The 16,495-nt window shown below is 33.6% G+C and overlaps 1 protein-coding gene across 1 annotated transcript in view; it reads left to right on the forward strand.

Annotated features, from left to right (window-relative positions):
- Positions 1 to 15,843, forward strand: part of LOC131028951 (probable GABA transporter 2) — a 42,390-nt gene extending 26,547 nt beyond the window's left edge. Inside the window, exons 3-7 of the mRNA XM_057959335.2 lie at positions 4,081 to 4,178; positions 14,196 to 14,382; positions 14,640 to 14,770; positions 15,072 to 15,311; positions 15,393 to 15,843. Coding sequence (XP_057815318.2) covers positions 4,081 to 4,178; positions 14,196 to 14,382; positions 14,640 to 14,770; positions 15,072 to 15,311; positions 15,393 to 15,779 — 1,043 coding nt within the window. The 3' untranslated portion in view covers positions 15,780 to 15,843. The remainder of the gene's footprint in view (positions 1 to 4,080; positions 4,179 to 14,195; positions 14,383 to 14,639; positions 14,771 to 15,071; positions 15,312 to 15,392) is intronic.
- Positions 15,844 to 16,495: the final 652 nt, after the last annotated feature.

Below are 16,495 nucleotides of genomic sequence, written 5' to 3' on the forward strand. Positions count from 1 at the left end.
CTTCTTGTGTTTTTTCCCGAAAGATTTTTGTCCATGTATATTTTGTGTTGTGGGTATTGTTATTCTGCTTAAAATATTTGGATCATATTCTTGGAAGTACTCAATTAATGAGCACTACAACTGCTGGAGGGAATGAAGGGATGTGGAGATTTGATAGCAGCCAATTTATATATAATTCATTCGAAGCTAATGTGCATAATTGTTAATGACGTATTTATCATGGAAGCAAAAATCTTCAAAAAATCCTGATTATACCTGATTTTTTGTGAATTGGTTCCATGGACAATTTTTTCCCCCAAAAAATCTAGATTTTTAAAAAATATTGACTTTTTCAGCAATTATTTTTGCGTTTAAATCTCATTTAAACCTTAATCAATCTTCTGCCAATCTATGAAACCCTTGCAACTTGCAAAATGGCAAAATGTTTTATGATTAATGCAGTTGTGTGATGTTTTGAGGTCACGACTACAAATGGGAGCTCATTGAGACATACATAAAAGGCACAACTAGTTGCAAACCTGCGAGGAGACGAGAGGTGGTGCATTTGAGTCAAGTTAGGAATTTTTTTTAGTAACTGCTGCAAATACATTCTATAACTTCATACCATATAAATAGTGTTTACATGAAATTCAACGAATGTATACAAATAGATGAATGATTTGTTAAATTAAGTTTTCAATGTGCATATCACAAGGATCTTTTAATATAAATTAACGTGCATTTGAGTCAAAGTTAGGCAATATTTGTGGTAACAATGATGCAAATACATTCTATAACTTCACGCCATATCTATAATATTTACACAAAATTCAACCAATGCATACAAATAGATGAATAATGTGTTAAATAAGAATTTCAATGTGCACATCACAAGGATCTTTCAGTTTACATTAACAAGATACAAAACGTTAAATCTATTTTATTTTTGTGGGGCTTCCATCCAAAGAGATAGTATTTTACTGTTATGAAAGGTGAATGGTCTATATTCTGAGGTTATATTTTAGCCCTAATTTCATACTTAATATTTTGTGTCTACTACATCATGGTTAATTTTATCTATATTCAGATGCTAGGATTTCTGTCAATGCTATTAATACAATATCACTCATGGTTTAATTTTGTGTCTGCTTATCTACATCGTATGTTAAATAAAAATCTCAATTGCATACAAGGATTTTTCAATTTAAATTAAAAAGATAAAAATCATAAAATCTATATTATTTTGGTTGGGTTTTCATCTAAACAGATATTACTTTACTGTTATGAAAAGTGAATGGTCTATATTCCAAGGTTATATTTTAGCTTGTTGTGTCTAATTCATATTTTATGCCTACTTTATGATGGTTCAATCTTGTTTCTACTTCTTATCTTGATTTTTTGCATAACTAAATTGTTATTGTGAAGATTGGTTAGCTACTTGGTCCAAACAATATTTTATGGTTATTTTTTTCTACAGTGGTAGCCTTGTAAATTAGTTCTCTAGAAAGAAATAATCCATATTCTTGGCTAAATGGCTTGGATTTAGTGCTGTCATCTCATTGCTTTTTTTGATGAATTAAGTAATTAACAATGCTATACTTACATTTTTTTACAGAGTCTCATTACTAGAAGTGAAGAGGTAATGTTATATGTAGGTCATCGTTGTCTTCATAACATTTTATCCTTATCTCAAGTTGTAGTACAAACCCTTGGCTGCATAAAAACATCAGCCTGATGTTTATATGTAACTCAGTATTGCACCAAGATGTCTAATCTTTGTGACATCAAAATCTTGGTCATTGTGATTTTTTATGCTTATTTTGATATTATACATATATATCCTAAAATGTGTTTTGTGCCTATCTTCTACTTCTACTTTATATGAGTTAGTGCTTTGACTAAATTTGAACTTTTGGTTTAACATCAAAGCTTTTGAATGTAACTGGATTTTGTATCTTGAATCTTTGAAAATGCATAATTCATGCCCATTTGACCTACTTGTCATGAGAAATGGTTTCTCTTTTATTGATTGATTAGATTTTTATTTGGATGATATATTCTTTGAAGTTTCCTACTTGAAAATTTCTTAGTGATAAAATGTTTTTTTTTTTTATCCTTCTGGGATGCAAACATGTTCATTGTAGCTGTTTTGGAGTCTTACTAGGTTTTCAAAGGTTTTAGAGTTTATGATAGTGTAGTCTCAATGATTGAACATTCTTTTGATATTAATAATAATTTGGAATGTAGTGTTGTTAGTAGCATTTTACCGTCCACTCACATCATACAAGAAGACTAGAGGTTTACTCACATATCATTCAATGAAATGTTTTATTGTTAACTTGGCAATAATTTATCAACTTCTTACAAAACTTACCAAAGGATCATTTACTAGCAAAGATTACATGCTACACTGCATTCTACTATTTAGACAAACTTTTCATTTGGACGATTCATGGGTTAAACTCTCTATTTTATTTGTTCTCTATATCTCTATGTTATGGAAATGGCTTTAAATTTTAAAAACAAGTAGTTTTTTGTCTCTTTTTCGACATTTTTTAACATTTTTTTAAATCTGATATTTTCCCATTTAAATCTCGTTTTTTTCAAAAAATCTTTTACTTTTAGTTTGTTGACTTTTCCCCCAAAAGATCTTTGCTGTTATGGTATTTATCATTCCTTGTAATAAGAAATATAAGGTAATTTTGTTTATAAGAAAAGCATATCACCCTTTATTCATTAAGTGTAATTAATTTTTATTGTATGAAATAAGTTGGTGAACCCAATACCCTATTTGAACCATGGTAAATTCTATAAACATACCTACCAGTTGAATACAGAAAAATATATTTAAAATTTTGAACCACAGTAGGAGAAGTCTTTATTGGGATTGACTTGGAGAATCAATACAAAAAAATCTTTTCAATTGGGATTTAATCAAGAAAAAACAGGGAAATTAAAAAATGCTCAACAATATTTTCTTAAACTCGTGCCAAATAAAAGAAAAGTACTGATTTGCCATCTAGTGCAGCCCAAAACAATTTTTTACTTTTAATAACAAAGTGAGGATCTAGGGGTGGCAGTCCCTGGGTGGACTTGAGAGGCAGCATGCCGTTTATTGCTTTTAACCAATCTCCAAACCCTTTAAAAAATGTAGGTGTTGAAGCTATAAAGTGATAAGTGGGCCCTAATTGAGTGAGAATGGAATGGTTATTTGCTGAAGAATAAGTTCCCTGGAATGTGATCCAATTAATCCAATGCTTAGTTACTTTGGCAAAACCCAAATCTGCACACCGATTAAAAAAAAACCAATGAAAAAGAAAAAACCCAAATCTGCGATGTGAAAATGAGATTTTGATGGAAAATTTGAAAATCAAGTATTTTATAGGAAAATTGAAAAAGCTAGATGAAACAACTGCAGTTTATTTGTGATGAATCATGCGAGCAATCAAAGGGAAAAACTGGGCACCTCAAGCATCATGCTGCTGATTAGAGGAAAAAATTGGCAATCCTATTCAGATCGGATTATTGACTGTGTTAAGTGGCAATTTATCACTATAAATCATGGATTCCAAAAGAGTTTTGCTACATGTATAAATGTAGTTTCTCATGAAAACTAAAAAACTTAAATAAAATAAAATATTGCTATATATATTCTCGACACATTCTTAGATTCTTTTCAATCTTGTAGTGGGCTTCCATATTTTCTTTGAGTTACCCATGAATGTTTTTGTAAATTTTATAAAAGACCCTTAATTCATGCTAATAGGAGCATGTATTAACTATCATTATTCTTGACAAGATAACCTTTTCACCAATTACAAGTGGCACTGCAGTGGTAAATTCTATGAAAGATACTTAATTCATGCCAATAGAAGCATGTGTCAGCCATCATTATTCTTGAGAGGGTAACCTTTTCACCAATAACACTTGGCACTCTAGAATCTATATGATGAGCTAGATTTTCAGTTCATTTTAGCATTTTTGTAAAATTTGCTTGATAACTTAATTCACTGCCCCACAATATGCTAAATTTCTGCTTTTCATATTGCAAGTCACATAACCTGCATTGATTACTTATTCCAATTTGAAAGATTCCTACAGGTTCTGGATATATGTTTTATTTGGTTGTATCAGTTCAGACAACCATCAACATGGGTGTGTCCATTGGTAGCATTCTTCTAGGTGCTGAGTGTCTGGAGGTAAACAAACACTCTCAATATGCTTTGTATTCAAAATCATTTTCTCTTTTGAAGCTTACTCTATGAATTATCAAGTTTGTATAATCCCTGGATATAAGATTGATGCTGAGAAGGGCAGCAATCCAGCTGGAAAGTCAATTCAATAGGATGATGATCAGATATTGTGTGAGAAAGCAGTCACAAATGTGCCTTGGTCAACAGTAGGAATAAGCAAATGCTCCTTATTTACAACGATTTCTTTTTTTCTTGAATGAAGTCTACTCTTACCTTTCCCATTGTTACACAGAGTATCCCAAATCCCCTGATTGTTTTTCTTGCCTCGATAATTTTATTCCTTTCCTAAATAGTTTATATGACATATCTCCTTTTACCCTTCTCATGTTTAATACACAAAAAGCTTGAGGCCAAATAAAGTTGGGACACCATTCCATGGTATGTGCATTAGACTTCACCTCTTGTCATGCAAGATAAGAAATATTTCCTTTAGACCTGCAGAATATTGTAAGCACAACCTTTTTATCATAAGCTGCTAGCCCACTAACCTTCTAATTGATGATCTTCATGAGCTTGTGGATGATAGAGGTTTTAACTTTGAAGACAATTTCAGGGTTTGATAAATCATAAACCTCTAAAAATAGCTTGGTATCTTCTAATCTTTAGCCTTCTTACCCACTCGTAAGTTCTGGTTTGCTAGCCCACTAACCTTCTAATTGATGATCTTCATGAGCTTGTGGATGATAGAGGTTTTAACTTTGAAGACAATTTCAGGGTTTGATAAATCATAAACCTCTAAAAATAGCTTGGTATCTTCTAATCTTTAGCCTTCTTACCCACTCGTAAGTTCTGGTTTGGGGTCTCTTTACTCTTCCTTTTTACAGCCTAAATCATGTCCTTCCTCCATTGCTTCAGCACAGATACTATCCTCCATAGCATCATCATACATCATGTGTTTAAAATCACTATCATTTTCTCTTGGACCGTATCATAGTTCTCTTCCTCACATTTTTGTTTTAGAGCACCATAACCAAAGATGGTGTAAAAACTGCCCTCTTAATGTCCTCCTGACTCAAAATTTTCATTCCTCTGTCTAGATGGGATAGGACTTCTAAGGCATCTAAGGGTGCCAATCTTGATATTCTCAAAATCTTGTGTTCTATCAATTAGCATTTTGGCAAGCCAACTAAAATGGCTCATTATTGCCCATTGACTCATTATTCACATTAGCAGCCAATGAATCAGCACCTTTCATTGAAGGTTGCGATTACTTGGCTAGGGTAACTACATACTTTTCTATATAGTTCTAGGTTGGGTGCAACACTTTATGGAGGTTCCCTTTTTAGGTCTGTACCACTATGGTATAGTTGTACTATGCTAATTCCTAACCGCAACTAATTCTGACACTCTGTACCAACAGATTCAGTGCCCTTTCCAGTTGTAACATTCTCTAAAATTTTGTTGTACCATTTTCAGTTCTGAACTGCAACATTCTGAGAGGTATTTTGGGGCCATACTTGGTCAAAATGGGGTCTGTATGAATTGCAAGGAAGCTCCAAGCAGAGTTAGTAAAATATTAATGAGTCAAAATGCAATTTATCACTATTTTCAGCAAGTTTTAGCCTCTCCAACTAAGCATACAGTCTGGTTAATTATCAGTTAATATCTATTTTAATGTTTGGTTCCAATTTCAACATTTTAGGGGTCTATTTTTTTCTTCAATCTTCTGGTTTTCAGCATATAATGTAGAAGTATTAATTTATTTCTAGTTCTTAAAGTATTGTTTTCTAATTATTTGGGTTTGTAGATAATCATTGAATCATAGATGCTTGCAAAAATCCAATATTGTAATAATTGGATGGCTTACCACCAGTAGTTTGAATTTTTAATTATTTAGATCCTGGACAATTCACTGCAGGATTCTTTCTTTAATTGTAAAAGGATCATGAATGGTTTATTTGCTGAATCCACTTCATTTTCAATATATTATCCATTAGCTTGTGTGATACATTTTTGTTTGCTATCAACCAGTTTGGCTTGATTGGAATTCGCATATTACTATGATACTATCTACCATTTTGGCATCAATCGATTCTATGGATTTGAAATTAAATATAATTTGGTCCTAGACACCAATGTCTTGCTGTTTAATTTCATTGTCCTCTTTCTAGTCTCCATGGGCTCTCACCTTGGCTGCATTTGGAACTTACTGATAAAAAAGAGCTAGGGTTTGACTGGTTGCAATTTCTTTTTGGGGATTTGAGCTAACTTTTTGCAAGGGACGTTACAATGGTACATGATAAGTTGAGACAACAGTGGGCTATACTGTAGATGAGGAATCATGATTTTAATTTTTAACTATGATATTGAGTTCAATTATGAATTCCAGAATGGGCATCAATTACAAATATTGAAACACTAACCCTGGTACACATATGATGAATATCATTGATACTTGAACTCAGGGATACATTGATGACTTGTACAAGCTTTGTGAGGAGAATATATGGGGCTTTCTATAGGATTGTGAACAATAATAATGGACTTGCCTTGGACTATACGCTAGGCATTGAATACTGAAATCGGATGCACATAATGATAACAACAATTTAAAGCCTAGCCAGTTAGGATAAGTAATCACAAGACCAATTGGTGAATAGGAGAGCTTTTGACAATCAATGAATTTTCTTAAGTGAAGTAATCAATGCACTTTGTTCATTTGTCTTTATTTCATAAGATAATTGATCTGGATATGCATATGTTGATCTATTTAATGATGTTTACCCTATGTGGTGCAGGAGCATCCCAAGCCTATAAACTATCCTGTATCAACTTGAAATATTTTTTTTTCACTTGTTGTGTTTGTAGGTATTTTCCAAGTGTTTGCAGATTCATATTTCATGTTACAATTTCAAAGTGGTCATTGTAGGCCTAGTCAGCACTCATCAAGCTGGGTGGTATTACATAAGATGCCAATTGTGACCGAGATTTGAACTTAAGTACTAACAAGCATCATGGACATACCCATGTGATCTAATTATTGTTTGCTGCATCTTGATTTCATTGTATAATGATACTTGAATGTACTGCATGCCAAAATATCTAAATCTCATGCCAGCCATAACTTTTATTGTCCATCACATCCTAATTTCATTGTATAATACTGCCATGATTAGACTATGCACCAAAATATTTAAATTTCTTCCTTGAACTTTAACATATTTTAGTCTTGGACTCTCATGATTATAGTTGAAAAGGAAAAATCAAATTTCTGTCTCATACTCTGGACTCATGGACCAGGGTAAACATATTAATGTTAAAGCAATAGTTTTTAAATTATTGGGACATTACATGTAAACAACTGTGATTTTATAGACATACGACTCGACTTAGGGGGACCTTTTAAGTGATGTGTCACAATATCATTTGTTGGGGAAAAATGGGGAAGCATAGCTATGTGCAACTTTGATTTAGCTGTTCAAAACTAGATCATAGATCTTGTTTGCTTTCTGTTGAGTGCTTTGTTTTGAGGCCTAACCGAAGAAGTATTGTGGGAGGTGATGTGGCTTAGCTTAATTGGTTGTGGTTTGAAATAAACACTGGAAAGAGTTAAACTGGCCAACATCTTCTCACTCTCGACAATGTCGGTTGTTGATATTGTGGTCTTTAACCATAGTGAATTTGGACCATCGATTGATGCAGAAGATCAGATGATGAATGAAGAACCAATACTATAAGCTACATGGACATGTGTTAGCTATGGACTCAATGATGATATGAAATGGCAACTCATCTCAAGCATTTAGCCCATGACAATTGATGTAGTTATGACTTTTTTTACACCATTAATCTTTGCTGAAATTTAACACAAGTGTAACAATATTTAGAATAATGGCTAGACATTGAATAAAACATCTTGCAGGCCCATATGTGATGAACTATAGCTGTATTAGACTGTAAATAGATTGTCATTGGAACTCTTTCAATTACAAGCCATGAACCCTGCAAATGTGATAAAGAAAAGGCTTCTCAATGAATTGTAAACCACGATTATGACTGTAGTGATGACCTTGATTGATCTTTAATCATAAACATTGAGAGATTGAACTGGGATTCATAGTATGTAAAATGATTTAAAGCTAGCTATACGTGATAAATTGAGACAATTTCAACCTTCATTGTAGATGGCGAACCAGGCTTTTAACTATGTTTTTAGCTCAATATGAATTCCAAACTAGGTATGGAATAATGAATGCTAGAACACTAACCTAGGAATGCACATGATGGATAACAATGATATTGGACCATAGAGATACATTGATAGAAGCTCTATGAGGAGAATATAAAGGACTTTCTTTAAGATTGTGAACAATAATTATGGATTGTTCTAGATTATTTTTTGGAACAGTATTATATAATAAATCTATATCATTGTAATATTACATCATCGTTTAAATATGGTAATAATCATAATCACATTATTATTATTAAAAGGTGGTTGGTTGGGCGGTTAATTGGTTTCCTCTTTCAAACTGATTATTCCCCTTTGCCCTCTCCTCACAAATAAATTGGTCATTACTTCTCAATTTAAATATAGTATTAGAGTAGTATACATTTTGAACGTGTGAAGAACAAAAGGAGATAAAGAAAGATTCTCCATATGAAAAGAAGCACCACTACCTTGCCTTGCACTTTGCTGGCAAATGGAAGATTGGGGTGAACAATAATCGAAAACATTTATGTTTTGGAGTTCTCTTGTGAGCATGGGAAGTCTCTAACATTTGCAAACAAGTGTGGAGATACTTACCGAACACATTGTTTCTGAAATTGCACAAAGAAGATTATCACCATCATTGAATCTTGTCTTCCCTACAGTACATCAGTAGTATTGAATCATCAAAGGGAAGTTGTGAATCACTAGAAAAAGGACAGTTTATAGAAGCTGCCATTTATTCTAGTTTGATTGTGAAGATAGCAAAATGTTGTTCTCAATCTCATAGGTCACTGGCAACTGCAACCCCTCTTCTAGAGGATATCAATTGCTGAGTGCTAACATTGATTTCTACAAATCCAGCATAGTAAAGGTATTTATCTCCTTGGGAGCAGCTATGGATGCTTTTCAATCATTTTGCACAAAAATAAAAGGTGCAATACACATTTTTTCACGTACTTTACCTAAAACTTGGAGACTTAAAAATTATAGGAATCTTTTCTTTAGTTTTGGAAGGAATTTAAAACAAAACCAAAAATAATAATTAGTCTATTATTAAATTTTTTTAATTTTGAAGTTCAAAATTTATAAGAAAAGTGCAAATCATAGATTGAGCACTTGCTGAGTACTTGGTAGGATTCACAGTTCACAGGACTCGCAAGTCCTGAGGCCAGCTGAGTGGACTCACACAAGACTCGTGAGCCAAGTCCTAGTGAGTCTGGCCAAGTACTTGGCTGAGTCCTAGACAAAAAATGGCCGAGTCTTAGGCTTGAACTCACGAGTCTTGAGCTTGGACTCGGCCATGTAGGAATAAAGGGGCATTAGGCCAAAAGCATTGTTTGCATTCATTGGTACTTGATTTATAACACACACAACCATTATGGGTTGTTTCTTATATCTAGAGAAGCAAAAAGTACATTACAAACATTGCTTCAATAGCTTTTGTAATGTCCCCATTTTGAAGCAAGATTTAATAATAAATACTAATAATAAAATTAAAATATAAAAGAATAAAAATTAAAATAAAATAATTATAATTTAGTTAAGTTTAATGAATAGCTAAAAGGCATGAAATGAAAAGTTGTGACTCCCTCAAACATGAGATATAAAAGGGAGAAGAGAACCTCATTTGAGAGGGGAACATGGGAGATGGAAATGCAGATCTGTTTGTGAAAGTTTGTATCCCTTCAAAGGGCAGAATTAATGAAGAGTTGCACTCCTTCAAAGGGTGCTAATGGTGAAAGAGTGTATCTCTTGCCAAAGGGCATACATGATGAAGAGGTGTGACCTCTCCCTCATATTGGGGGATATAAAAGGGAAGAGGGATCAAATGGAATGGGGAATGGAATGAATTGAATATGATATAAGACGGGAATAAGCACGGGAGGCAGAGAAGCTGCACCAACAGTCTGCGAGGAGGTAAGTGGTTAAGTCTTACGCTAAAGGAATATAGATGTGTGTGGATGTGTGTGCCACACACACACATGTATGTTTATAATGGATCTGTCTCTTTGACAGAGTTATAGTTTTACAATAGTATTGTCTCATATGTAGCAATAGATATATGTATGTATGCAGAATATTTGTATGTATATAGGATCAATAATAGGAATTAAGGAATATGTAAATGTAGGCATAAATTAAAAATTGAAAAATGATAATGAAATATAGAATGTTATATGAATAATAATAATGTGGCTATATGATGGAGGCTATTGGGAGGAAATTCCCTTAGCCTAATTCAGGGATTATGGTAATCCCTAGTAGGCAGTATATATTGAGTATTCATATGCATATATGTTAAGGCTTGGGTGTCAAAAGCTCACCCAAGAAGAGACGGATCTGGCCGGTCCTCTCTAGTAGACTTGGATGATGTATCATCCAAGGCAAGGAATTGATCATATATGATGATCTTCCTTGGTAGGCTTGGATGTAAGATGTTACATCCAAGACAGGAATTGAATTATCCATCGATTTCCTAGTAAGGCTTGGAACCATGATGGGTTCCAAGAAGGCGGGCATTACAACCGCCTAAGGGCATGTCCCAGTACTGCATTTGTATCCTTTTTATTAAATAAGAATTGAGACTAGTTTTAATTAAGCAATTGAAGTTTAATTGCAAATTAGATTAGTTATATATATATTTGTTGCATTCTAACAATCTATTTTGCAGGACAGTGATCCCTAACTAGTAGGGACATTACAGCTTCCATGGACTAGGGGGACTTTGATCGACATTTACAACCTTTTGTTATTCAATCTAGCTCAACCTTGTGGGTATCCATCACCATGGATGCCTTTAGAATAAATCCTCCTTTGACAAATGTAAGTGTTGAGCCATCTTGCTATAATTGCTATCGGCCACCATTAAATCTGCTTAGCCTTCCAATTTTGGTTGTCAGTCGTCTAGAAGATGCCTTTTGGGGGCGGGGGGAGTGGGGGTCGACTGATGTATTTAGTAAATAATTCTATTAGTTTTGTCGTTAGTCGACAAAGTTAGTTCTTGGTTATAAACGGTCAACAATTGTCGACAATTGGTAGTCCTCAACAATCTCGGCCATTTAAATATATTTCTATTGTAAACATGATCAAGGGGACTGCATATATGGAATTTCCTGAACTAATTTTGTAATATCTCATGAATGAAATGAATCAACAAATATTTATATAGTTGTTGTGAATGATTATTGTTTCTACATTCATCATATTGTTTACTCTATAAAATTGATTTAAGTAGAATTAGCCAGTAAACATCATACCATTGGACTATTTCCTAACAACCACACTCATGCTCCTCAATTCTTCCCTTGGGATTGCAACCTTACCCACAAGATTGACATTCCTCAACTAGTGGGGAAGGGGCTTCAGAACTCCCATTCTTCTTCCTCACCTATTTCTACCATCGCTAAAGCAGACCCTAATCTCCTAGTGGTTCTTAATGAAATTATTGAGGCTATAAAAAATCAAAGAAAGGAATAATTTTGATGAAGTTGTTCACAATCCATATTTGTAAATGGGTCTTGTTTGGCTCCTTCATGTAAGCAACAAAAAGCAGGAGCGAATTTAAGAAACAAACACTAGCATTTATAGGAGTAGTATCATTGAATGTAATATATTGGCCAAAATTTTAAAACCAAAATATTGCAATTTTTACTAGTTATGGTGCTCAGGTATTTCGTCAAACACTTTATGGGTAATCAAATATGAAGCATTTCTGAGTGCAAACATTAAAAGTTGCTACTGCTAGAATTTACAGTCATAAATCCATCATAAAATTATAGCATTTCCATTGAACTTCAAATAGCCATTTCATCAAACAATTTGCAGCCAACAAGAGATATTACAAATAGTCACCACAAGTTACATTTCTCAGCTCCAGATGTTGGAAATAACTCTTCTTTACAAATAATTACTGATTGATGTACATTCCACTGGCCAAAGATTAGTTTATTTATTGCTGTTGTCAACAGTAGTATGCAAACATTCCAAATAAAATTAATTTATAGTTTCAAAACCTCAAATATTCCTAATATTTTAATTGCTGGCCTTAAGGAAGAGCTGATTGATAGTCCAAGTCAGCAATCTTCATAACTTTGAACCTCCATGAAGTAGTATGGCTTCCCACAATGATGTACAACAGGCCTTGAAGGTGGTACGACAAACTTTAAATGGTACTGCAACCTCCTAACATGTGACACCTCCCTTGTGTTTTTCTTGTGGTGGCTTGGAAGTCAATGCTAGTCTATGGAAAGGCTTTAAGCCTTCACAAATGTGTGTCGTCCCTCCCTTTACTTGCTGAATTAGCTTTTACAAATGGTACGACACTTTTTTGTTGGGAGCTTCGGGTGGTAGTAGGTACAACTAGGATGAATTTCTAGCTAATAAAATATTATAAGTTCAATATATTTCTCCACAGCTCACACAACATTATAAATCTGGTTTCTTTTTCACCTGCATACAGTGCACATTCAAATTTATTATTTGTTGGCAAATCTCGATAAATTTGTACTCTGTAAATAAATTCCTCATTTCTTAATTTAAGCACAATTGTGAATCCACTATAAATTTGACTAGGAAGAGATCTTTTATCTCTGAAGCCAATTCCTTGTTTTTGTCCTAGGTTTTGAAGTTGAACTCGCAATCCAAACTTCGCAAATGAGAAATAATTAAATAAAATGACCAAGATGTGAAAATGAGCTCCTTTATTACTCTTTTATAACTTTGGAGAGAACTTTCAAAAGTTATATTTTAAATTCAACTTTATTAAAATAATAATCTTTTTGGTCCACATAAAGTGACTTTATAATATTTATGCTTTTTTAACTTAAGTCACTTTATAAAAATTAATTACACTAATTTAAGGCAATTGAATTTATTTTAATTAATTACATTATTCCCTTTTTAATTCTATAAATTAGTCTACTAGAATAAAATAGGGTGATGGAACTCCTCTCAACATCTTGGTCAAAGAAAGGGACATTACATTGAACAAAATGAACAATCTTTGCAAGCAATTGTTTACCACTTTAACTGAGAATGGCGGAAGGATAATTTTTCAAATCACGGAGGAGCAAGCTGAATTAGCTCCATATCCTAAACAACAGGGAACTAGAGGACAAATCTCTACTGATGTGACTATGAGGTGTGAGAGAGAGTGCTAACTGACTAAGCACCAGCACATTCTCACTCCTGCTTAAGAATGACCCCAAAGAAAACATTGTGACATGAGTAATTGCTATCTTCCAGTCCAAGGGTTTTCATACACTTCAAATTGATGGTTTCAGCTTTCAACAATTTTTTGTGTCATCTTTGGAATTCTGGAGCTTCTTTAAAAATTATTATACCAAAGATACTTGTATGGCATCTAATATATCTCCTATCTATAATCCTTGTGAAGCTTAAAACAATGGTGGATGCCTCTTATGTTCGCTTTACTCTTCAACTGCTTTGGTCATGCTATGTAAGTCCTAGTGAAGGCAGTCTGAAAAAATATTACAGTTCTTACAATTGTACGAAGTTGAAGCTGGCAACTCTTCATAGAAAAATGTATAAAACCAGATCTCACAGTATTTCTGTTCTGATGTCCACTCGCTGAATGTCTAAATTTTTTGTAATAGGCATTCTTCTTTGTATCGCCTTTTTCTTAATATATGCTTTACTTTTCCCCAAAAAAATGCTAAACGGACTTTGTTGATGTAATAGTCTTCTGTAGTTTGGACTGTGTGTTAGGTGCACATCTTTGTAAACTTTCTATTTCACTTTTTTTTCCAAAGAAAAAAAAGAAGCTTATGGTGTGAATGTTGTTTGTGTAGGTGATGTACTCAGATTTGGATCCCACTGGAAATTTAAACTTGCATCATTTCATAATCATAGTGGCCATAGTTATGATCTTGTTGTCTCAATTACCTTCGTTTCATTCTCTGAGATATATCAACTCCGCATCCCTGTTTCTAAGCTTGGGATACAGCTTTTGCATTGCTATTGCGTGTATCATTGCAGGTATGATTTTACTTGGTATTCCTGTTTTTTTTAGTTCTGTTGAACACCATATTGACCTGTCAAAATCTCAAAAAACAATTCGTATTGCTTCCTTCCTTCTGAAGTGAGGTACAGCTCCTGCATTACATTTGCATAAATCAGTATGGATACAATATAATTCTCAAAGTTGCTATTTCACAAGTTCCATTGAACACTGTGTTCAATTGAAAGAAAAAAATGAGAGGAAAATAAAATAAAAATCATACTGTTTTGGACAGGTTATTCAAGTGAAGCTCAGTCAAAAGATTACTCCCTTACTGGATCAAGAATTATCCGTGTTTTCAATGGATTCAAAGCAGTGTCCATCATGGGGACTACATTTGGCAATGGTATTCTACCTGAAATACAGGTTAAGCCCTAATTTTTAATGATTAATGTCTTTGTCATCTAATTTTTGACTAAATGCTACCTGTTCTACTTCTACAAGTTAAATTTTATTAGAACTGTTATTGAGATGTGATAAAATGCCTCATATGTCCATTAGGCCAAAGTGGCATGTAGGATCTGTCAAAGATATCTGCATGTTTATGGTTATTTCTATGGGTGTTTGGGCATTGTTTGATTGTCCTGATTTAAGATTTTGTATGCTAGATTATGACTCTCTTATTATTGTGCCTATGAAAATATGTTTCATTATCTCCATTATATAGGCAACACTTGCCCCGCCGGCTACAGGGAAGATGCTAAAAGGGCTATGCATGTGCTATGGAGTAGTAGTGGTGACATTTTACAGTGTAGCAGTGTCAGGCTACTGGGCATTTGGCAATAACGTCCGTGATAACATATTGGAAAATCTTATGCCAGATGATGAGGGTGTAGCTCTAGTACCTACTTGGTTGCTTGTTATTGCTGTGATTTTTATACTCTTGCAGCTTTTTGCCATAGCACTGGTAAACTTCTGTATCCTCCTTACTTTAATTTGGCTTTGTTTAATTATGTTAATCCTCCTCTAATTCTTGATGGAAAATAAGGTGTACTGCCAAGTGGCCTATGAAATCTTAGAGAAGAAATCAGCAGATGTGAAGATGGGTGTGTTCTCACTGCGAAACCTACTTCCTAGGCTAGTTCTGAGATCTCTGTACATAATAATATGTGCATTTGTTGCAGCCATGCTACCTTTCTTTGGAGACATCAATGCATTGGTGGGGGCTATTGGATTTATTCCATTGGATTTTATCCTTCCAATGTTGCTTTATAATATAAGTTTCAGGCCAGCTCATTCTTCTATGATTTTCTCGGTCAACAATTTAATCATGATCATTTTCACATTTGTGGGAATCATGGGTACAATTTCCTCAGTACGTCAAATAGTTGTTGATGCAAAACTGTTTAAGCTATTTAGCACCACTGTAATTTGACTAGTTGCTTTTCTTTTCCGTTACATAACTTCCAAGAAATTTATCCAGTAACGGCATTTTTTAATTCCATACTCACTATAAATGTAAAAATTTTGAAAAGCCAAATACAGAGGTCTTCTTCAGCTGAGAACTTAAATTGAAAATTTTTAATGTCTGTATAGGATATTTTAGCATCCTTAATATCATAAATTATCGATGACATACTTGACAAATTTTATTTGGGAACTTCAATATCTGTAGTCTCCATCTGATTCCATTATGGATTTTGTGTAAATTTATAGGAATTAAGGTAGCTATGATAAGGGCAAAGCAGTTCATCTCTATTACTAATGACAATACATTTTCTGAATGAACATCAAAGCCCTTACAGTAAAGTAACTTAAAATTGTTAAAGGAGATACAAGGTGAACATTTTACTAAATAGTCAAAGGTTTAGAGCAGGAGGTCTATACTAGTTGGGGTTCCTTAGCCATCATACACATCTATTAGCATAACAATGGGCTGTGTGCTATTAGCATAATATCTCTTTAGTTTCAGAAAAAATAAACCATCATTTTCAGAGAGCAGTATCATTCTCCATCTTCAAGTCACAATAATATCTAGGCAATGTTGCAGACAAAATTGAGTAAATTTGTTCATGATCCTTTTATATACCATTTGAAACTCTGATCACTAATGAAAATTTTTGCGGGAGGAGATATAAGATTACAAGACAT

This window comes from Cryptomeria japonica, chromosome 7 (genome assembly GCF_030272615.1).
Source record: "Cryptomeria japonica chromosome 7, Sugi_1.0, whole genome shotgun sequence".
In the NCBI taxonomy this organism is placed as follows: domain Eukaryota; kingdom Viridiplantae; phylum Streptophyta; class Pinopsida; order Cupressales; family Cupressaceae; genus Cryptomeria; species Cryptomeria japonica.